The sequence below is a fragment of the Dromiciops gliroides genome, chromosome 6 (genome assembly GCF_019393635.1).
Source record: "Dromiciops gliroides isolate mDroGli1 chromosome 6, mDroGli1.pri, whole genome shotgun sequence".
NCBI lineage: Eukaryota > Metazoa > Chordata > Mammalia > Microbiotheria > Microbiotheriidae > Dromiciops > Dromiciops gliroides.
Window position 1 is genome coordinate 102,981,718 of NC_057866.1, and position 24,834 is coordinate 103,006,551.

The 24,834-nt window shown below is 39.6% G+C and overlaps 1 protein-coding gene across 6 annotated transcripts in view; it reads right to left on the reverse strand.

Moving 5' to 3' along the window:
- Nucleotides 1-24,834, reverse strand: part of PIGG (phosphatidylinositol glycan anchor biosynthesis class G) — a 105,476-nt gene that overhangs the window by 74,269 nt on the left and 6,373 nt on the right. For all 6 annotated transcript variants that reach the window (XR_006353656.1, XR_006353654.1, XR_006353657.1 and 3 more), the window contains 4 exons: nucleotides 17,659-17,868; nucleotides 15,510-15,698; nucleotides 14,201-14,342; nucleotides 5,164-5,376 (listed from right to left, as the gene is read on the reverse strand). Coding sequence is in view for 1 of the 6 variants with exons in the window: in XM_043973288.1 (XP_043829223.1) it covers nucleotides 5,164-5,376; nucleotides 14,201-14,342; nucleotides 15,510-15,698; nucleotides 17,659-17,868 (754 nt within the window). In the remaining 5 variants the exon portion in view is untranslated. The remainder of the gene's footprint in view (nucleotides 1-5,163; nucleotides 5,377-14,200; nucleotides 14,343-15,509; nucleotides 15,699-17,658; nucleotides 17,869-24,834) is intronic.

Genomic DNA, 24,834 nt, shown 5'->3' on the forward strand with positions numbered 1-24,834 from the left:
CGTGGCTGCTACTGCACTTTTGGTAGAAAAAGCCTCTGATTTGATCTTAGGTAACCCTCTAATCATACAGTTGAGGCTCTCTTAACTGCATCATGGGACACAGGTTTTTTCAGATCAAAGGCTCACCAGGTATGAAGTAACCCTGCTAGGAAATGAAAGAATCGCTTTAAAGCATTGTACAGTCCTTAACCCAACAAAAATGCTTCCTGACCTGCCATTCTCGGGAAAGCCTTTGCATGACTGCACCTCCCTAGTTGACATAGCTGAGAAAGCTCATGATGAGCTTTTTGACACACCCTTACAGAACCCTTATTTTATTTTCTATGCTGACGGATCCTCTTTTATACATGAGGGAACCCACTATACAGGTGCTGCTGTAGTTTCTAATTATGATACTATCTGGGCAGCTTCTATGCCCTCCCATCTCAGTGTGCAGGCTGCCAAACTTGTGGCCTCACACAAGCCTGTCACCTAGCCAGAGGAAAAAGTGCTACTGTTTACACTGATTCCAGATATGTATTCAGTGTCTGCCATGCTGTAGGAATGTTATGGCTGCAGAGGGGATTTTTAACCTCTGCAGGCAAAGCCATTGCTAATGGGGAATTTGTTAAAGATCTTTTATCTGCTCTGAAGCTTCCATCTGCTCTAGCTATTGTTCATTGTCCTGCTCACACAGGAAAAAGTGACCTTGTCTCAAAAGGGAATGCATGAGCTGCTGGTGCTGCTAAGCTCGTTGCTTTGGAAGCCCCTGAACATATATTTAACCTCGCATCTTCTGATGATGATTCTATTTCTCTTACTTATAGTAAGTCTGAAGTAGAGAAGTGGAAAAAGAAATTCAAGGCCAAAGAGGTCAATGGGATCTGGGTGACTTTGGGGGGAAAGCCGCTTCTCCCTCGGAGTTTCTACCACCAGGCATTGCCTATCTATTCATAGAAGAGGCCATTTGGGCACATGAGGAATTGTGGACTCGGTAAACAGAGTTTGGATTGCCCTGGAGTTACTCATGTGGCCTCTGGGGTTTGTGCCTCCTACCCTGCCTGTCAGACTCGTAATCCACATGTCTTCCAGGCTAAAGCTTATGGAGGGCATTCTTTGGCAAATACACCTTTTGAACATTTACAAAGTGATTGTATCACAATGCCCAAGGTGGGATGTTCTAAGTTCTGTCTTGTTAGAATTGATCAGCTGACTTGTTGGGTGGAGGCATTCCCCAGCCCCAGAGCCATGGCTGCCTTTGTTGCAAAAATTCTCCTTAAAGAGATTATTCCTCGCTTTGGTCCACCCGCCCACACTGATTCTGACAAAGGCACACGTTTTTACTGATTCTGTTCTATCCCAAATTTATTCTTTCCTGGGAGTATCTGCAAAGCTCCATACACCCTATCACCCACAAATCTCAGGCCAGGTGGAATGGATGAATAAAGAGCTTAAGATCATGATTGGAAAATTGTACACGGAAACTCATTTGAAGTGGCCTGATGTTCTAGCCTTGGCACTGTTCTATCTGTGCAACAGGCCAAGAGGAGAATTACATATATCACCTTTTGAGATGCTTTTTGGCCATCTCCCTATCCAAGCAAAACCTTTTTCCCAGTATATACATCATTGGTGGGGGGAGATACCTCTGTTGCTTCCTATATACAGGAATTACAAGCCAGGCTATGTGAACTCCATGAGGCAGGAGCAGCAGTACAGGCTGGCCCCTTGGAGTTCTCCTTACATGATTTGAGACCAGGAGACAGTGTATATATTAAAAATTTTCAGTAGACTAGTAGAACTCAACCAGCTTGGGAAGGTCCTTTCCAGGTATTGCTAACAATTCTGACTGCCATTAAAATCAGAGAGAAGGACTCATGGATCCATTGCTCCCACGTAAAACCAGTACCAGCACATGTAAACTATTGAATTTCATTAACTCATTCTTCCATGTATATTTTGTTCTGTTTGTGTATCTCTATTTTTGAACCAATGCAAGATGGTTTTGATTTTATAATACAATATTAATTCTGGAAATACTGTTCTTCCATATTCTAAATTGTTTGTTTTTCCAACTGATTTTTGATCAAATTCTATAAAGTATTTTCTTGGTAAATTGGTTGCCATGACAAGTGTAAATTAATTTTAGAAGTATTATGTTTGTTAAGCTTTAAAAAAGTTATTGTATACTGTATATTATATTCTGAGTCAAAACAAATTCATATTTTTTGCTGTCATTATTTTCAGTTGTTAAATCCACATGAGACTTGGATTATGGGAATTTACCATTTGAGACATTAATTGCCTTTATTCTGAGTTATGAAATCAGAGCAGTCAAGATGCCAGTCATCCATGAGAGGAATTCATGCAAGGGCAGGCATTGAACTGTCACAGAAGGGGAGACATGCACCAAGTCTAGGTATTGCACTGCCTTGGGAAAGGCTGAGAGAATGGCTATTGGCAAGAGTTGAGGTTGGATTCTCTTGGTTTAATTTTCCCCTACAAAGCACCAGACAGCTGGGCTATGCTATTTCATTCTATGCCTGACTTTGATTTCCCCTCCTATATGCCTGATGCCATGAACATCTCAATTCTATGCATCTGATTAAGCCTGACTCAGTTTCCCCTCAACATACTGCATTAGCTGTCTGCAGAACCATGAAGTTTGGTAATGCTCATTTCTTTTCTTTTCTCTACCCTTTTATGGTAACCCCATAATTATCTCAGATGTCATGATGGATACAATGTTGAATTTGGCCTTGACATCTGTTAATAGTTATATTAGATTCTTTAATTTCTCATAATGGCATGAGGATAATTAGGCAGATGATGCAAAAAGTGATGAAACAAAGATAAAAAATTATTTTCTTTATTAATATCACAATTGCTTTCTCAATGTATTCTCCATGGGGGGGGGGGGAATGTTACAGTAATATTAAGTTAAAAAAGAAAAAAAGAATTCAATTTTTGTTTTTATTATATCTATGAAAGATTCTGAATTTCCTTAGACATGTTTTTGAGAATTCTCATTGTTTGATTTGGTTCTTGGCAAAGTTATTTAAAATTGTGTTAAGATCAATTTTGTAAGAAACTCTCCAGCTGAGACTTTCTAGCTGATCATCAGTATCTGAAACACCTGAAAGACTGTTTTTACAAACACACCTGAGACCATGCCCAAGATCCAGAGCCAGAATCCAGAGCTATACCCAGAGAACAGCCCAAGAATCATCTGAGAAAAGATTTCTAAAGACTTGAATGGACATTTTCCTGTTTTCCTTTTCTCATTGCATACACTATTTGTAATGTCCACCTACTAAAGGGGAGTATCCTCTTTAGTTTTGTCAATGCATCGCTCAATTTCTTTTCTCTCTTTTTATTCCCTTTACATTGTTAATTATAAGTTTATGTAATGTTATTGCTTCATTTAAGAAAACTGTTTCTTAATGAAGCACAGGGGGCAGTTTGAGAATACTATTACTATTACAGGGGTCCCCTGCTGTGTGAGCATGAGACAGTGTATGTGAGAATAGACCCCCTGCTGTGTGAGCATGTGACCACCCTCAACCAATCAGTTTGAAGTAGTGTGGAAGGCAGTTGGTTTGGTCAGTTGGTGTTTGGAACCTTGTGGGGTTCGGAGCTCTGATTTCTCCTCAAGGGTAGGCTATGTTTTCCTATTCTTTCAGAAACACTTGTTCTGTCTTTGTTAACTTCTAATTTTTATATATATATTTCTTTATTTCTTTATTTAGCAGGGCAATGAGGGTTAAGTGACTTGCCCAGGGTCACACAGCTTGTAAGTGGTCAAGTGTCTGAGGCTGGATTTGAACTCGGGTCCTCCTGAATCCAGGGCCGGTGCTTTATCCACTGCGCCACCTAGCTGCCCTCTGTTAACCTCTAATATATTTTAATAAATGTTTAATACCTAAACTGTTAAACTGTTGTCCTAGTTAGCTTTCCCCAAAAGGGGACAGATAATGTAACCATACACATTTAGTTTCACCCGTCACAAGCTGTACCACTCTCTCTGGGTTGGCATAGTTCTATTAATACTATTTCGGTACAGTTTGGTCAAGCCCTAAAAAGTAAAGTCTAAGCCTAACTCCCTAGCCAACCATTCCCACCAGACAAAATGCACCAATGGTACTCTGATGCTTTCTTCCAGAGGGACCAAAAAGGGACAATTATCTATTATATAGGGTGTACCAAAAGTCTTAATGAAGTTTTAAGTTTTAATAGCCTAAAATTACACTAAGACATGGGAACTCTGGGAGCAAGGGGTACTCCCAGGCTCATTTTTTGAAAGAGGCAAAGGTGATCTATCTCGAGTACCAGGGACTGAAATAGCACGTGTTAACCACAAACTTGTCCTAATATACAGGATATCTATGAGCTTTTCCTTTATACTCTTGATTCCTAATCAATTGCAGTGTTTTGAAATCTGTCATCACCAACAAAAAATACTGAGTATGTCTAGCAAGATTTACCAGTCATATTGGTAATTTATATTTTTATCTTAGGCACCTCAATTATATGTTTTTTAATACTCCCTACTATCTCTTCATCTGTCAGATCACAGATTGCTGGCAGGACTCAAATAGTAGCTAAGAAATACTTAAAAACAAAAACAATGACCATAATCGGTGAGCCACCATCTTTTCTCCCAATTGACTCACTCTTCTCTACAGATGAGTTCTCTCTCCCCTCACCCTTTTCCCCCCATTCTTTGTCCCTCCACTAACTTCTGCTGCTTTCTTTCTTTTTCTTTATTTGGTGCCCAACAGTAATAAAGTTTAAAAATTGCTACAATATGCCTTACCCATTCTAACAGTAGCAAACTACTTTAACAGGCATATAAACAATTCATCTTCCCATTGGTTATTCCCTCAACGCTGCCAGCCAACTCACACTAAGTGCCACAGGGAGAAAGAGGAGGCCTGCCAAACCTTTCCAGAAGTGACCCTGATGTAGATAATCTCATGCACAGATTTTGCTGATAGTGAGCACAGCAGTTTAACAACAACAAAAAAAAAAGTGAACAGAAGCATTTGCATACAGGAAAACAACTGACTATGCCTCATTTCTATTCCCTCAGCTTCAGTTTAAAAAAAAAAACAAACATGTTAGAAAAAAGTCTATGTACTCAAAGGGAAGAGCAGCTCCTAAGAGAGAAAACTAGTGACTTGCCTTTCTCATACATGGGCACATTCTCTTGCAGCAGTCTGCTGAGCTGTACAGAATTTAAGTGCAGGAACCTCAGCTGGTCTCTTATTGTTGCTCCTTCCACAACTGGAAACAACAGGCTCCCCACACTATTTTTTGGAATCGGCAAACCAAGGCCCACTGCTAGTGTGGCAGCCAGGTCAGTCTGCTGGACATGCTTTGGAGGTTGGAAGTTCCCTGGAAAAATGAGAAAAAGAGCTTCTTTACACATGGCAGTGCAATGTTAATGAGTCAGCCCTGAACTAGAAACTCTTGACTACCTGTGTGAACTTGGGCTGTTTCTCTGGAGTTCAGGGGCTGCAGGTGCCACACCTGTAATAGGAAGGGACTGGAGGAGATGATGTCTAAAACCCCTTCCAACTCTAAACCACCATCATTTTAAGATCCTCTATGGTCTTCTAAAAAGAAATTTGTTTTCAAGCATAGTTCCAAAGAAGAGAAAAAGACTCCCCCAGTCTATTCCTTTGTCATAGTGGGAGGTCCATGGCTGTGACACATTGTACATATTTTCACTTTTTCAATGAATTGATTTGTCTTGCTAATTTTTTTCTTTTTCTTTTTTTCCTTTAAAATATTATTTGTGGGGCAGCTAGATGGCGCAGTGGATAGAGCACCGGCCCTGGAGTCAGGAGGACCTGAGTTCAAATCCGGCCTCAGACGCTTAACACTTACTAGCTGTGTGACCCTGGGCAAGTCACTTAACCCCAATTGCCTCACTAAAAAAAAAAAAATATATTATTTGTTATATAGGATGGCTCTCTGGGAATGGAGAGGGGGAGGGATACTAGGTGGAAATCTGGTGATATAAAAACATATCAACAAAAATTAAAAAAAAAAATCAGTCATTTTACTAACTAAATGCTAGTAGCCGGGACAATGCAAAATTCTACCCCATCTAATTTAGGATTTAACTAACTAAACACTGTATTCTCTCCTTCCCTACCCCCAACTATCAGTTCTAACACAGTACACTGCACATAGTGAGTGCTTAATAAAGGTCTGTTGAATTGAATGGGGACAAAATGATCTTACTTAATTCAATTCAATTAACATTTATTGAATACCCACTCAAATCCCTGCTCTGCAGTAGCAGAGGGATCAGGAAAGAATAAATGGAAGAGATAGCAATTGAGCTGAGCCCTGAAGGATTCTGAAAGGAGAGATGAGGAGGGAGACAAGGAGAAGGATATGCATAAATAGAAGAAGGAAACAGCATATCAACTGCAGAGACTCGCTTTTAGGTTGAATACCTAAAAGGGAATAAAGCAAAAGAAGGCTGGAAATGGAAGGCTCAATGTCCCTGGTTGCTTCAAATGATCTTCTTCTCTAAGACATGATGATAATCAGAGTCAATGATTATAATCACAGTAAATGGGTCCTTTTACCCATTTCTAATTTAATATATTCAACTTCTTATTTAGATAAGGTTTCTTGGGGATTATTATGACTATAACTATTGTCTTCTCATCTACCTCTTTTTTCATGCTGATTTTCATTTTTGCTCTAAGTGGTTTGAACTGTAGAACAGGATTCTGAAATGACTCCATCAGTAACCTGTTAATTCCCAAGACAAAATCAATTTCATTTTTTAAGGTGATGCTCAGTGCTCAGCAGGTCCATAACCTTCTGACTCTTCTTGTTAAAAAAAATTCATGACGTGCTCTTCTAAGCCTTTCTATCCTGTGCAGTTTTTATCCAATTCACCTTCTAAACAGGAGTAAAGCAGTCCTTGATAGTTTCTGTGCCAGAGGGATCTGACCATGAAGGAGATAAAGTGAACTGTCTGTAGGTGCCTTGTTTGAAGCCCCCCTCGACATCTGCAGGAGATTCTCTCATCATGTTTAGGCATTTTCACCTCATATTCCTTTCAGCTGTCACTGTTACGTCACTGAGTACCAAATGTGGAATACCTTCTTAACTGATATGTAGTGCTAGATGCCTAGCTATGATTCGAGAGAGAGTATTATGGAATTTGTTTTTGCAGATGACCTTTGTTGACTTGTGGTCCATGGATGGTACACTGAGTGTTCTCACCTTGTACTGTAATCAGTCTTCTCTGCAGCAACAGGGTGATGCTCTTCTCCCTGCAGCAGACTGTTTCTCCCCGTTTTGGAAGCAAGGCCTTCTGAATTCTTTGCTGTCCAATCTGACCTTGATTTCTTGCCTTAGCCTTCCGTGATCTTCATCCCCCTTTCATGGGCAGTCTACCTCTCCTGTTGGGTTGCTTTTTTTTTTTTGGTAAGGCAATCGGTTAAATGACATGCCCAGGATCACAAAGCTAGTAAGTTAAGTGTCCGAGGCTGGATTTTAACTCAGGTCCTTCTGAATCCAGGGCCAGTGCTCTATCCACTGCACCAGCTGGCTGCCCTGTAGGTTGCATTTTATTGTCTCACTTGTGTTAAGTCTTGTGCACATGCTCTCACACCGTCAGAACCAAGGGCAGCCCTGTGAAGAAGCAAGCTTTCATCATCAGCTGCCTCCTTTCTCCACTCCTGATCACAGACCTGGCCCCTGAGCCAGCCAGTGAGCCCACATGGAACAGTCTGCACAGCAAGAATCCTTGGAACTTTTTTCCATTTGATCCTTTGCAGTGACATGGACAACCACTAGTCACGCTGAGATTCTGGTCATGATTCTTTCTTCACTGACAGAAAAGAACTGCCTCGTGCCACTGAAGGTGAAATCAATGTGATTAAATGCTTTCTTAGTGAAAACAGCACACATTCATAGGTATTTCTTGGAATGATTCTTTGAATGATTAAACAAATACTGTTCAGATGTCTGTTATGTAAGGCGCCTTATGCTAGGTGATGAAGAAACATAAGACCTGGTCCTTGCTCTCATGGAATGAAGTCTAGTGAGGAAATATGACACAAAGCTAAAAAACCACAGCTAATGTCTTAAAAATACAGAGCAGAGAAGTAAAAGCAGAATGTTTTTGTGTGAGGTCTGAGCAATAAAAACATCACTGTTGCTTGGGGGAAGAGGGAAGATTATGGAAAACTTCTTGGGAAAGGCAGAATATTAGTAGGGTTTGAAGTGATAAGTAAGACTACTAGGCTTAAAGAAATCAAAGAAAGGAAAAAAGGACCCAAAACGTACAAAAAATATTTATAGTGACCTTTTTTGTGGTGGCAAAGAACTGGAAATAAAGGGGATGCCCATCAATTGGGAGATGGTTGAAAAAACTGTTATATGAATGCAACAGAATGCTATTGCATGAAAGAAATGATGAAAGGAATAGTTTCTGAGAAACCTGGCAATATTTACATAAACTGATACAGAATGAAGAGAACAGAACAAGAGAAAAACTTATAGAAAAAGCACATTTTGACAACAAGCAACTTTGAAGGGATGAATGCTGATCAACACAATGACCAGCCGTGATTCCAGAGGACTCATGAAGCACACCACCCCTCCTGATTAAGAGGTGATAGATTCAAGGTAAAGAATATAACACTTTTTTTTTTCACAAGATCAATGTGGGAATTGGCTTTGCTTGACTGTACAGCTATTCAAAGAGTTTTGTTTTTCTTTTCTTTTTCAATTAGGATGGGGGTGGTAGAAGGGAGAAAGAATGAATCTTTGTTCAATGAAAAAAATTAATTTTTTAAAATATAGGCAAAGAATTCAGTATGTGAAGAGGTGGAAGAAATTCCAGATATATGGAAAGTGTGATAAAAGACTCAAAGGCAGGAGAGTACATATAGAGCATATGTGAGAAATGACAAATAACTTTGTTTGGATCCTAGGATATTTGGGGAAAAGAATGAGAAGATTTAGTGGTACCAGACTGTTAACATCTTGAATGGCAAAGTACTTAAATTTCTCTGGCCTCAGTTGCTACAAATATAAAATGAAAGGACTGGACCAAGATGACCTCTATGGTCCCCCTTTAGTTTGACTAATCCATAATCCTAAGGCTTTGACCTTTTTTTCCTTTCTTCTCCTTCAATCACATTTTCCATCCTATTTTTCCCTGCCCTCCCTGGACCTACTTTCACAATGAAGTCACTCAGTATCAAAATACACTTTAATTTGGAGGATCTTTACAGTTTCCTTGAGAATTTCCCCACCACTTAATCTTCTATAATATATGTTGGCACAAAAAGTACAATTATCTTTATGGCAGTCTTTACCCATGCTCACCATGAGAACCACAAGGCAATATAACCAAGCTCTCCATCAAATGATATTTCTTGTTTTGGGGGCATGATAAAACCAATGTCATTGACTACATCATTTGCCTCTCCAAGAAAAGCATGTGAAAAATCTTTGAATTTAGCTGCAACTTCACAACTTCTGATTTCACTTATAATGAGAATGTTAATATGCAAATGGTTCAGTATATTAACCCATTTGTCATATATAATCCTAATAGTTATTTTTGTAGATGGTATAAAAACCATCTCACTCAATAACAAAAAGAAAAACATTATCAAAAGGTTTCAGAACTCTGTAACCAATGCTATGTCCAATCATAACTTCTGAAAAATGATTTTTTAAAAAAGCATGTCTCTCACCCCTTGGCAGAGAGGTGACTCTGAGACTCCCCTACTCAATTAACTCCAGTGGCTCTCTATCGCCTCTAAGTTCAAACACCAACATCTCTGTTTAGCTTTTAAAGTCCTGTACAAGTTGGCTCCAATTCGTCTTTGTAGCTTCACTAGATATTATTCTCCCTTCGAAACTTATCAATCTATCCAAACAGCCTTCTCTCTCTTCCTCACAAGTGATGCTCCATCTCTCATCTGCATGCCTCTGCATGGGCCATCACACATGCCTGGGATGCACTCCCTCCTCACCCTGGCCTCATAGAGTTCATCTTTTCCTTTAGAGGTAGCTAAGACATTATTCTTCAAGGAATTTATTCAAGGAATTTAACTGATCTTTGAGAATACATGAGGGGGGCAGCTAGGTGACGCAGTGGATAAAGCACTGGCCTTGGATTCAAGAGGACCTGAGTTCAAATCCAGCCTCAGACATTTGACACTTACTAGCTATGTGACCCTGGGCAAGTCACTTAACCCTTATTGTCCCACAAAAAAGGGAATACCTATGAAAAGAAAGGGAGTAGGAGATGCGCAAAGGAGCACCACCACTTAGGGAGACGTGTCCCTCTGGAAGTCTGGGGATGACACAAGCAGTTGCCCCGGTGAGAGAATAACAGGAAGCAGCGATGAGAAAAAAATGGAATGGGCTGCAGCCTAAGAGTTCCGGGTCTCTTTGTTCCTCCTCCCAACTTCCCCAGCACATGCCAGAGGGTCCCTCTGAAAATGGCAAACATTGAAGAAAAAGTCAACTGCATTCTCTGGCTAGCTAAACTCAAGTCAGCAACAGCTTTAAAAAAGAAATTTGCATCCCGTTATAAGAAAGAGGCTCCCCCCAGAAATTTGATTAACAACTGTATGAAAAAATTCAAGGAAACTGGCTCAATTCATGACAAGCCCAGGCCTGGGAGGCCCCAAGCAAGCAAAAAGACTGTGGCTGAAATTACAAATGAAGTATTTATAGCACAAGATGGTGGCTATGTTGAATTTTAATAAGAAACATATCAGTATTTTAAAATTTTAAGTGTTATTTTTTAGTCTGTAGCATTTATACTTGTGAAGTTATTAAAGCTTAAAATTGCACTAAAAAAACAAAGAAAAGAAAGAGAGTAGGGTCTAATATTTTTCCTCCACCAAGCTATGTCTAGGCCACTATCTCAAATCTGGACTCAAACAAAGAGCACTTCTTAATCTCCTGAGAGAAGAAGGGAGGTCATTGGTAGCCCTCTATTATCAAACTTCCAACCAACCCGTTGTTCCCTGTGCCTTAGCCCTGTAACCAATCATGTTGCCCTTAATCCTATGATGTCATCTACCCTGCTCTGTTCTTTTTTTGTTTTGTTTTGTTTTGTTTTGTTTTTTTGCGGGGCAATGGGGGTTAAGTGACTTGCCCAGGGTCACACAGCTAGTAAGTGTCAAGTGTCTGAGGCCAGATTTGAACTCAGGTACTCCTGAATCCAGGGCCATCTAGCTGCACCCCCTGCTCTGTTCTTTATTCTGTACTTTCCAAAACCTATATATGGGGAACTATCCTTTTGCTTGTGTGATGTTTAAAATCTAAATTGTGTGATCACCTTAAATTAGAAGCTTCAGCACCAATCTTTGGGCATTAAACATTTATTAAAACATACAGATATTTACAAGGATTTCAGAAAGTTAAGAAAAAGAAGTCCTACCTAGCCTAGAGTTCCAGCCTGCTTGGGTTCTTCCTCAAGTCCTCCTCCACGAGCCTGTTTTAATCAGGAACTCTATAGCAAGCTGATTGTGGAAGCTTTTTATAGGTCTGGAACAGAGGCGGTCCTTACACACTGCTTCAAACTGATTGGATGTCCAAATCCATTGGTTTTGAAGGTGTTCTCAAGTTGAGTTCAGTCTAGCTTCTGAGAACAATACCTTCTTAAGGGCTAGCCAGGTGTGATTACAATCCAGTTAACTTCAAGTAGGCTAATCAGCAGTCAATCACTCTCACTTGATTCAATCAGTCTAGATTAATCTCCAGGTGGGTCTTTGAGTATCTGCTAAATCCCATTATTTCATCACACTTGGGGTCTTTGACATTAATGAAGGTAAGCCAATGACCTATTTATTGACAGGTAGCATGCCCCTGCTAATAAAAGTTATCTTGCTCAGAGATCTGCATGACATGGTATATATTTTCTCTGTATATATTGTATTTCTCCATTAGAATGGAAGCTTCTTGTGAGTAGGGATAGCTTTACTCTTTGTACTTGTATCCTCAGGACCTAGCACACAATAGGCACTTAATAAATACTTGCTCAGTGACTAGAATAAAGTCTATATTTTCAGATATGGCCAATGTGTTGAATTGTTTTGCCTAATCATACTCATTTCTTATGAGGGAGAAGGTAGGCAGGGGGAAATCATTGGGAAGTGATAGTTGATTTTAAAAAGCACATTAATAAAACATGTGAAAAAAAGAAAAAGAAAACCCATATATGATCCTTAGCAGTAGCCACATGCTTTTTCAGTAAAATCACCATGGTGGTGAGAGGCGCTACAAAAGACTATTTTGTATTCTTTGTTTCACAGTCTGCTAAGGCCAAAGAATTAATCGTTTTCTAATAGTCAGTCGGCTGGCTACTGAATGTCTCTGTGTGTAGGCTGATCCACAGTCAGCAGGCAGTCTATTGCCAGGACTATAACTCAAAGCTTTTCTAGCTTGGTAAAACTCACCAGAGCTAGTATGCTACTGGGAAAGTCTTTGACAACTCAGGCTCCCCTCCATGCCATAGTGAGGCATCAGAGGGAGATTTCTGCAAAAGAGTCCTTCTTTACTAATAACACTAACCAAAATTTAAGCCAATTTCAAAAATAAATCTTACTTATCTTTCCATCAACAGTAAGAGACAGATCATTTCATGAAAAGCGACTGATGCTCAGTTCTTTTAATCCCATACCGCCTTTGTCTGAAGGGTCAGACAATTCTTAGTCTCACCTTTAAAAAAAATTTTCACTCTCTTAACAGGGTGTCAATTTACCTACAACCCCTTTTAATTAAGCCAGTCATATCCCTGCTAAGACCACAGCTGGAGAATAAATTGGAATATAAACTCCCTAAGAACCCTACAGGAAGAGGAAGGTATCTGTCTGCAACCAATCCTCACTGGCTAGGAGACTACAAAGGACTCCAACATTCAATGCAGTCCTATAGTGTTGCCTGGGATCTCTGGTGACCTAGTTAACTCAGGCCATCATTTTTAAAAATTTAGCTCTAAATAATGGAAACTTTCCCTTCTAATCTAAATAAGCTGCTTAGAAATCCTCATTTCCCCCACAATATATATTAATAACTCCCTCCACTTCAATGGATCACAGAGATGGAATTACTCTTTCTGATGATGCTGATAACAAGCCATCCATGTCTGCCTAGGCTATGCAATGCTTGTCCATAACTATTTCCAGATATCTTGGCAAGTTTTCAAATTTTACAATTCGGCTTCACAGGCTCAAGAGATCACAGAGCTCTAATCTAACACCTTCAATTTTATAGCTGAAGAAACTCAGGCCCAGAGAGGTCAAGTGTCTTGCTCAGTAAGTCAGCAAGATTCAGAGGTGGGATTTGAACCCAGATCCTCCGACTCCTGATTGTTAACACATCTTGTCCTTAAAGCCAGACAAGCTCTAGGAAGGAGGCAAATGATTCCAATCCCTGACCCCTAATCCTCATGCCCAAATTGCCCAGGAAAAATGTCAACTGAACTCAGTTCAGCAAGAACTTATCATATGCACAGCACTGCAGAAGCCATTTAGGGAGACACAATGTTCAAATCAAGTCTCCTCCCTGCTTTCATGTAGCTTACATTAAATACACAAAGAGTTTTGCTGCAGATACATTTTAAGTGAATGAGAGGAACATCAAAGATTTATGTGAGGGTCAAGGCAGGTAAACAGGAAACAGTAAGGAGGAAAAGCATTTCAGCTAAGCTTTAAGAGAGGATTCCATATATGAGGGCTGTGGTAAGCAAAGACACTGAGGCAGAAAACTAAAGGGTGAGGGGTAAATGGAGCATTATGAAGGACAGTAATTATCTATTTCATCTGGAACATAGAGTATTTAGAGGGAAGCATTATGAAATAAGGTAGTGGAGAGGGTAGGAAGGCTCCATCTCATTAAGAGCCTAGAATGACAGACTAAAGTTTCCCTGGCAGGTAACAAGGAGCCACTGAAGGGTTTGGGGAAAAGTAGACACATGATCAAGTCTCCGCATAAGGAAGATGAATCAGGCAGGGACGCAACAGATGACTGCAATAGTCCAATTTCTATGAGGTGATGACAATAGGAATAGAGAGGAGGGGATAGAAGGTAGAGAGATTGCAGAGGCAAAATGGTTAACAGTCTAACAATTTTTCTTGAAAAACTGTGACTATAGTATGTATATATAAATGCAGTCCTATAAACTTAACAACAAAAAAAACTTCAAAATTCATACCGCTTTTCCTTTGAAATGCAGAGCTGATCAAAATCAGAGGTGTGCTCACTTCCTCTATTGAAGAGGCCCCATGGCCTCCTGTTTCAGACATCCCATGATCTCCACAAAGGACCAATAAATGGGGCAAAGAAGCCTCTCTCTCCTACAATTAAAAGGACAAACTTCTCAACTGCATTACAAATTGAAGGGCTGCTGTAAGCTCTAGAGTCCTTGGTCGGCCTCTCAGCACTGTAACATACATGAAACACTGGGACAGGAGAGGTATATGGCCCAGGAACTAAAGGAATCTATCTAGCCTAGCTCCTGAAGGCCTTACAGCCCTTAGGGATTTCCCATCATCCACAGCTATGTAGAGCTCTCCAACACTGATCTTTGTCAGTCCTATAGGGCTCCTGATGAATAGCTAGTGAAGCACTACAGAAGAGTCAAGATTATGAGAAAATATACCCTACAAGGATTGATGATTCCATAGGAGTAACAGAAGTACTAAGAAACAGGAAAGCAATAACTTACAGCATAGGTGTGGGAGTGGCAAAAGCAACACGCCTGAACAGGCATGGGCAGAAGAGCAGGCTGACGGCCATTTATGTATTAATGCAATAAGGAGTGACTGACTGAGGGGCTTCTCTCTGAGATGCAAGGCCATTCTCATCACTGAAAATATCTTTCATCTCCCCAACGAAAACAAATTTACTCCAATAAAATGGTTTTCCACTAGGATATACAGAGATTCTAACAGCAGATGAACTATAGAAAGGTTTATGGACTGAACCCCCAAATCCATCTCTAAATGAATCAGTAGTATGCCTAGAATTCAGACATACTTAAGGTCACAACAAGTTTCCATGTTAATGTAATATGGATGTTTCTAAAAATAAAAGCATTTCTGGAAGAAAAACAACCCTTATGACCCCACAGCACTCATAATATATTAGGGAAGCCTGAAGGCAAGGTGCTATGCCAAAGAAATAAAAATGTAAGTAATCCCACATGACTGAAAAGTCTTAATTCATGCCATACTTTACCAAATGTTTTTTGAATATCTAAAATGTACAAGGCACAAATTCTCCCTGAAAATGTAATAAGATTCAGGAATATTATACATGCATATGCCTTGGGTAGGCAAAATGTGAAAATGTGAAAATAGAGATTTCTTATTAATTCTCTTTCATCTAAAAACCAAACAGTAATGGAAAAAAAATTTATTGCTACCAGAACAATACCCCCCCCACCCCCCCCCACCCCCCCACCCCCCCACCCCCCACCCCCCACCCCCCCCCCCCCCCCCCCCCCCCGCAAAGTAACATACCTTGGACAACAATGAAATGTGGATCTTCTTTAGGATGTAATCCATCTCTTTAAGCTTTGGTCCTACCAAAGGACTATGTGGCCCAGTCACGTGACCAATATGATCCAATCCTAGGTAGTGAAGTATTAGCATATCCCAGTCTTCCCTTTTTAATACATTATCCAAATGCCTTGTAATATTATCATCAACCTTTAGAAGGAAAGAAAAAAATACATTTAGAAGCTCACCTAATTTTCCTTCTCCTTTTTTCCAGTGGGTAAAAATGAAATAATAGGTTGAATCACAATGCTAAAGCAAGCTTTTCTCTTCTAATACAGTAAAATAACACTGTTGTAATATTGGGTCAAAAGAATGATAGACTTTCAACCTCTTGTAGTTTTTAGGTTTTGAGTGACATGATTTGCTCATGAAAGTCAAGAATAACACAAATCTTTTCAACACCAATAATGTCCTGGTGATGCTAGAGGACTATGAATCAGGGAGAACTATGATCACCCCCCCCTCCGCCGGCCCCCCAAAAATCAAAATTGTGAATGACCCAAAGGGCAATGGAGAAACATAGAGTGGATACAAACAAGCAAGCTATATATAGCACAATACTGGCAGTGGCTTGCATACAAGAAGTTATATAAAAAACATTAACGATAAGCAAGACCAGAAAAGGAAATGGGTTGGTCATATAATGAGACCAAAGGATAGACAGTCTGAGTCCTGTACTGGTGCTACCTGTAGAAGGTGAAAGATCTGAATAACAGTCATTTATGACCTGTGGAACCTTGGACTAGTTGCATCTTCTCTGGGCCTCATTTGTCAATGAGGGAGTTAGACCAGATGACCTCTAAGATCCCTTCTAGCTTTCAACTTATTTTTCCAAAACCAAGAGAAACATCTCCGATGAATTTAGTAGATTTAGTATGTCATGTCTATGGATAAGAACTGCATTGATAAGAAAGTACAGTTACAACCTGAACCAGGGGAAGGAGTAATCCTATCAAAAAAGACCATGGCTCGGGGGCAGCTAGGTGGCGCAGTGGATAAAGCACTGGCCCTAGATTCAGGAGTACCTGAGTTCAAATCCAGCCTCAGACACTTGACACTTTCTAGCTGTGTGACCCTGGGCAAGTCACTTAACCCCCATTGCCCTGCAAAAAAACTCCAAAACAAAACCCCCCCCAAAATAAAAAAGACCATGGCTCTTTCAAGGTACAAAATGCCAAGAGGTCTCTTGTGATACATGAATGAAAAAAAATGGACAATTCTAAGTGAAAGCAAAAACATCTCTGCAATGACGATTTTTTTCCTCCCAGCTCAATGCAACAATTTTTATTAGCAGCACCAACAATTTCATTAGAAAAGGTATTACAGCCAAAACAGGCAATTTGTTTTGACTTGGAGTCAGGAGCTCCATCTGAATTTGAACTTTGAGCAAAACATTCAGCCTCTCTCAGTCTTAGTTTCCTCATCTGGAAAATGGGGCTATTGTGAGGATCAAATGAAATAATATATATAAAGTACAAACCTTAAAGGACTTTATAAATGTTTTAATTATAATTATCATTATTACGTAAGATACAAGGCAGAGAATAATTAGGTCCCAAACAGTTACTTACATAGGGGGAAGGGAACAATGATTTATTATTATTGTTGATGGTGCTAAAAGTAATAATAATACTAACTAGCACTTACCTAGCACTTGCTGTGTAGCAGGCACTGTGCTGATAACTTTACAAATGATTTCATTTGATCATCACAACAACCCCAGGAGGTAGGTGCTTTATTACCCTAATTTTACAGATGAGGAAACTGAGGCAGATAGAAGTCTTGGCCAGGTCACATGCTAAGTGTCTGAGGCTGTTGTCCAAGGACCAATCTAGCTAATTCAAAGGCTCAGCAGTAGGTTAGTCACTGGCTAACAAAATTTTTGGCTTGAAAAAACTTATATTAAGTTTTAAAGAGCTTGAGATCTGCACAAGTGGAAGGAATACTCACGTGTAGTCCATGAGTGGAAGGAATACTCACTGGCTAACAAAATTTTTGGCTTGAAAAAACTTATATTAAGTTGTAAAGAGCTTGAGATCTGCATGAGTGGAAGAAATCATAGACCCTTACTGTGCTGAAGTATATTAACTTGCTTTATCAAATCACTCACCTCTCTAAAATCTGACACAAAAAAGGAGGTTGTTCCATCATATTCTACAAAATGCTTTGGGAATAACTTAATCCATGTATCATCTCCATAAAAGATGATTCTTTTCCCAGCTGCTTTTGCCTGCCCAATGAGGTTGTCTTCCAGTAACACGGGAGAATTAAAGTTCATAACAGCATCAATAAAGCCAGGGATACTTCCTGTCATTAGGGCCTGTGCAGGAGGAAGAAAGATTTAAAAATTAGCTCACAAAACCAGGGACTCTCAGAGACAGATAGTACTAGGTAATATTTATAAAATGATTTAAGATTCAGTCAGGCTTTCTTCATAACCACCCTAGGAGATGGGTGGGAAAGCACCATTCTCATTTTACAGATGAAAATGAGGCCCCAAGACATTAAGTGACCCATGATTTTTACGATATACCATATTGTTTCCCCAGGAGAAAGAAGATTATCTGGCCCAACCCTCTCCCTTTACAAACAGGTAAAAGAAGTTTCAGAGTGGGGACACAATTTGCAAAAAGCTCTACAGCTAAATCATAGTGAGCCGGGAACAGAGTCCTAGACTGACTCACATTCCATACTCTTCAATGTTACTGTGCTGAAACCAAAGGATAGCAAAACCAGAGCCAACGGGCCTCAAACATCAAACGAATGAATGCAGATTTTATCTCCATCAAAGCAACAAAGTGACATGGTATAGAAACATTTTTAAAAGACTAATAATAGTGGCAAGTAGGATAAGAACTGGAAATTAAGGGCTGCCCACATAGGCTCTTGCAGTATGGGCAGTCTTCACAGTTCATTCAATGCACTGCTAGAAAACAGCATACTGGAGAAGTAAGAAACAAATGGTGCATGTGCTTCAGCCACTTTGCTGAACTTTTTAAAAAAATCTGTTATGGTGGTAGGGAAGGTCTCAGGAGGAGAGTTGAGATTAGCAGAGAGTGAAGTATTTAAAAGAAATAGGGGGGCAGCTAGATGGCGCAGTGGATAGAGCACCGGCCCTGGATTCAGGAGGACCTGAGTTCAAATCCGGCCTCAGACACTTAACACTAGCTGTGTGACCCTGGGCAAGTCACTTAACCCCAATTGCCCCACAAAAAAAAAAAAAAAGAAAAAGAAATAGGTCCTCTTTGGGATACAAACCTAGTAGTGGTGCTGCTGGATCAAAGGGAATACACAGCTTTACAGTCCTTTGGGCATAGTTCCAAATTGCTCTCCAGAATGGCTGGATCAGTTTATAACTCCACCAATAGTGCCCCAGTTTTCCCACATCCCCTCCAACATTTATTATTTTCCGTTTTTGTCATATTAACCAATCTGATGGGAGTGAGGTGGTACCTCAGAATTGTTTTAATTTGCATTTCTCTAATCAATAGAGATTAAGAGCATTTTTTTCATGACTACATATAGCTTTTATTTAGTCTTCTGAAAACTGTCTGGTCATATCCTCAACTATTTATCAATTGGGGAATGACTTTTATTCTCATAAATTTGATTCAGTTCTCTATATATGTGAGAAATTAAGCCTTTATCAGAGATACTTGCTATAAAAAATTTTTTCCCAGTTTTCTGCTTTCCTTCTAATTCTGGTTGGTTTTGTTACTATTTTCACTTTTTTATTTGAGTTTTCTTGCAAAAAATTATTAATATGGAAATGTCTTACATGACTGCACGTGTATAACCTATATCAAATTGCTTACCATCTCACAAAAGGGAGAGGGGAGGAAGGGAGGAATAGAATTTGGAATCCAAAACAAACACACACAATTTAAAAATAATTTTTATGTAATTGGGGGAAAATATAATTTTTTAAAATATGGACATTTTAAAAGGCATAAATAAAAGGTTTAAAACACATATTGTAAAGCAGATCATTTTAGAGTGGGCCCTATTTTTTCCCAAGAAATAACATTAAATTGGGAACTGTGATAAATGCTGGGGATAAAAAGACAAAAAGTCAAACATTTCTTGACCTCAAGAAGTCTATATATATATATATATATACACACTCTATAATGGGGAGACTACACTGACATATATAGGTACATACAAGATGAAAACAAATCCGAGTAAAAGTCACATTAGAAGGAAAGGCACAAGCAGTTAGGAAGACAGAGAAAGGTCTCTTATAGAAGGTAGCACTTGAGCACAGGGATATTTAGCACCTTTGGCATCAAAGGCAGAATGGTGAAAAGGCCAAAGCACTGCACGTGTAGTCCAAGAACCCGAGTTCAAATCCTGGTTCTATCAATTACTGCCTATGTGAAGTTGGACAGATCACTTGCCCTTTCAGGAACTCAGTTTCCTCATCTATAAAATAAGAGGAATGGAACAGATGAGCACTGAGGTCGCTTCCATACCTAAATCTATAATCCTACAAAGCCCTTCCCCAATCTGGTACCAGTGCATCTTTTGAGCCTTTTCTCACATTACTACACTTCTCTCCATATCCTCTATGATCCAAGCAAACTAGAGCTATTTGTCATCTCTCTTACATTCCCAACAATTTCCAAATGTGGGGCCTTTGCTCACTCTATATCTGGATTTTTCCTCCTTGCCCACGGAATTTCTTCCCAGTTCTTTAAGACCAAACTAACAGGCCATTTCCTCCATCAAGTCTTCCCTAATCCTTTTCAGATAGTTGATGACCTCACACAAAACACTTTGTCTGCACTTCACTAAGAGATTTATAGGTTGGTTTGTTTTGTTTCATTTTGTTTTTTTAGCAGAGTTGTCTACATGTCATATTTCCTTCCTAGACAAAGTTCCAAGACCACAATGCAGAAGTCCTATAGGAGCTTTGTAGCTTCCTCAACATTGAGGATGGGATGCTATTTACAGCAAAGACATAATGTTTGTTAAACTGAATCATGTACACACATTTCCCAAAATGGAAACACCTGTGAACACGGAGCAGTTCCAAGGAGACAGTATTAATCCATCTCATTTTAACCCCAGTGACATAAGGCAGTTCTTTGTTAGTGAACGACGAATCATTGCCAGGATCTCAGAGTGACTGATGACTGTCCAATAAGACAAGCTCAAAGGACCAGTGGCTGGCACACAGGGGCCTGAAGAAGGAAGGAAACAACAGAGAAGATGGGAGCTTGCTTCTTCACAAGGCTGCCCTCAGTGCTGACAGAGTGAGAACATTCAGACGGAGCAAAATGGAACCTAGCAAGAAAAGCAGACTGTCCACGAAAGACGGAGGGAAGATCACAGAAAGCCAAGGCAGGAAATCAAGGTCAGCCTGGACAGCAAAGAATTCAAAAGGCTTGGCCTCCAAAACAAAGAGAAATGTCCAGGAGAAGGGCAACGTCCTATTGCAGCAGAGAAAACTGGCCACATTAAAAGGTGAGAACACTCAGTACAACATGGACCACAAAGGAATGAATGTCATCTATGTAATCCATAAAAGGCTTTATAATAGTCTCTGTGCTATTGAATTAGAATCAGATGGAAAGCACTAGACACATCAACTATTAATACATTTTACCCATTCTGTGGGACTAAGTGAAAGCAGCAACTAAAAGATGCAGGGTGGGAGCTGCCCAATCAATGATGGGATTCTCCCTGCACATGTCAAGAAGGGCATTGTACAAGGCACCAAAAACAGGTTCACCTTACCATCCATGTGGTCAGATCTCTCTGGCATGGAAATATCAAGGACTGCCTCACTCCTATTGAAAAGGAGACCTGAAAAGTCTCAGATATACAAGAAAGACATGGACAAAAACTGCACAAGGAAAAAAAGACTTGGAAGGGTTTTGATCAATACCAGTGGAGGTGGTGAAATTATAGGTGCAAGGATAATAGAAATGAGAGAAGCAGCAGTCTGCAAGAAAGGGTAGAGGCACTTATTAGTAGTAGGGCACAGGGAATGCTATGGATGTAAAATCCTATCTTTTAAAGAAGTCTCAAGGGAGAAGAGATAGGGGTCAAGCAGGAACATACACATGAACATACGTCCAGTCAAATGACAGTCATTCTCAACATTCTGTTCCAATGGTCCTAATACAATATATTCCTCTCTAGGTTCTAGTTAACATGCATGTAAAACACTCTGCAAATCTTAAAGCTCTATAGAAGTGTAAGCTAGGATCAGTATCAGCATCATTGTTAACCCAGAAAAGACACTGCAGATTGTTCTATGGTGATCAGGATATCTGTTATAAAAGTTATATATGATCAAAACTATTTGGTACAGGCTAAGAAATAGAATGATGGATCAACGGAATAGGTTAGGCACAGGAGATACAGTAGTAAATGACTATAGTAATACTATATTTGATAAACCCAAAGGCTCCAGCTTCTAGGACAGGAATTCAGTATTTGACAAAAACTGCTGTGAAAACTGGAAGATAGTATGGCAGAAAGTAGGCATAGACCAACATCTTACACTGTGTACCAAAATAAGGTCAAAATGGGTACATGATTTAGACATAAAGGGTGATACCATAGGTAAATTAGGAGAGGAAGGAATAGTTTATCTCTCAGATCTATGAAGAGAGCAATTTATGACAAAACAAGAGATAGAGAATATTATGAAGTGCAAAATGGATGGATTTTGATTACCTTAAATTAAAAAGGGTTTGTACAAACAGAAGCAATGCAGCCAAAATTAGATGGGAAGCAGAAAGCTAGGAAACAATTTTTACAACCAGTGTTTCTGATAAAGGCCTCATTTCTAAAATATATAGGGGACTAAATCAAACGTATGAGAATTCAATTCATTTCCCAACCAAGAAAGGGTCAAAGGATATGAACAGGCAGTTTTCAGATGAAGAAATCAAAGCTATTTATTGCCATATGAAAAAATGCTCTAAATCACTATTGATTAGAGAAATGCAAATTAAAACAACTCTGAGGTACCATCTGACACCTATCAGATTGGCTAATATGACAAAAAAGGAAAATAATAAATGTTGGAGAAGCTGTGGGGAAAAAATGGAATACTAATGTATTGTTGGTGGCGTTGTGAACTGATCCAACCATTCTGGAGAGTAATTTGGAACTATGCCCAAAGGGCTATGGGACTGTGCATACCCTTTGACGGGATAATACTACTACTAGGTCTGTGTCCCAAAGAGATCATAGAAAAGGGAAAAGGACTCACATGTACAAAAGTATTTATAGCAGCTCTCTTCTTTGTGGTGGCAAAGAATTGGAAATTGTGGAAATGCCCATCAATTGGGGAATGGCTGAACAAGTTGTGGTATGTGAATGTCATGGAATACTACTGTGCTGTAAGAAATGATAAGCAGGCAAATTTCAGAAAAAACCTGGAAAGACTTAAGTGGACTGATGCTGAGTGAAGTGTGCAGAACCAGGAGAACATTGTACACAGTAACAGCAACACTGTGTGATGATCAACTGCGATAGACTTGGCTCTTCTCAGCAGTGCAATGATCCAAGACAATTCCAAAGAACTCATGATAGAAAATATTCTCCACATACAGAAAAAAGAACTGTGGATTCTGAATGCAGATTGAACCATACTGTTTCTACTTTTGGGTTGTTGGGGTTTTTTTTCTTTTTTGAGGTGTTTTTCCCTTGTGTTCTGATTCTTCTTTCACAATATGACTAATGCAGAAATATGTTTAATGTGATTATACATATGTAACCTATATCGGATTGCTCTCTGTCTTGGGGAGAGGGGAGGGAGGGAAGGGAGGGAGAAAAATTTGGAACTAAAAATCTTATGAAAACAAATATTGGAAACTATCTTTACATGTAACTGGAAAATAATAAAATACTTTTTTGATAAAAAATTTTTTAAATAAATAAAAGTTACATATGCCTAGAGCTCCCGGCTGTAACATCAACTCTTCCTAACTTCCTCTTCTAGAAGAGAAATGGCAGAAACACAGAACATAAGCAGACCACTGAAAACCTAAACAGGGTGCCTTTTGGGTAAGGTAGCCCAAATAGGGCTATAGTGAGTAAAAGAGATGAGGAACTTAGTAATTTGTGTTAGTCAAATCAAAGAACTGAAGTCAGGATGAGAAATGGATATAATGCTGTGTTCAGTTGTTTCAGTCATGTCCAACTCTCTGTGACCCCATTAGGGGTTTTCTTAGCAAAAATTCTAGAGTGGTTTGCCATTTCCTTCTCCAACTCATTTTACAGATGAGAAAACTGAGGCAAACAGGATGAAGTGAGTTGCCCAGGGTCATACAATTATTAAGTGTCTGGGGCTGGATTTGAACTCAGTAAGATGAGTCATCCTGGTTCCACTGTATCACCTAGCTGCCCTGTATATAATGTAGGTTTTATTTTTATGCTTGCATAAGGACACCACCCCCATTTATGTCCTCTATCCCCTCCCTGCTTTACTTTGTTTCCCTACAACCTATCAAAGAAATTACTTCTTTGCCTAGCCCAATCCAGCATCAACTCCACAAATACAACACACATCTCTCCTACCTTAGCTCATGGTACTCTTGACTTTCCATTCCTCCCTTGCCACAATACATACCCCCTGCCCTGCCAGCATGCCCTATACTCTTTCACTTTGGTGCCACACCAAATTTTATTTGAAGAATATCCTCCTACCTGTCCTTTAAACTAGAATGAAATACTACCTCCTTCATTAATGATCACCTCTGATCCTCAATGGGTCTCTGATACATTGTTTACATATTTCTAAGGCACTTAAACAGCATGTCCCAGAAATCTTGGTGCCTTTTTAAGCTATTAAAGTTCAGGAAGGAAGAGGATGAAGTATCAGTTATTAGGGGCTAATGTTGCACTAACACTTTTGGGTCACACTGTATTCTGTCTCATAATTATCTGTTCATGTTTTTATCCCCTCATAGAAGAGCAACTAGGTGGGTCAGTATACAGAGCACTGGCCCTTAAGTTGGGAAGACCTGAGGCCACACACTTTCTTTCTTTTTTTTTTTTTTTTTGCGGGGCAATGAGGGTTAAGTGACTTGCCCAGGGTCACACAGCTAGTGTCAAGGGTATGAGGCCAGATTTGAACTCAGGACCTCCTGAATCCAGGGCTGGTGCTTTATCCTCTGTGCCACCTAGCTGCCCCCACCACACACTTTCTAGCTGTGTGACCCTGGGCAAGTTACTTAACCCCAATTGCCTTAAATATCCAGGGCCATTTCTAGTTATCCTAATGTATATATATTATCATTGGACCCAGATGGCTCTGGAGGAG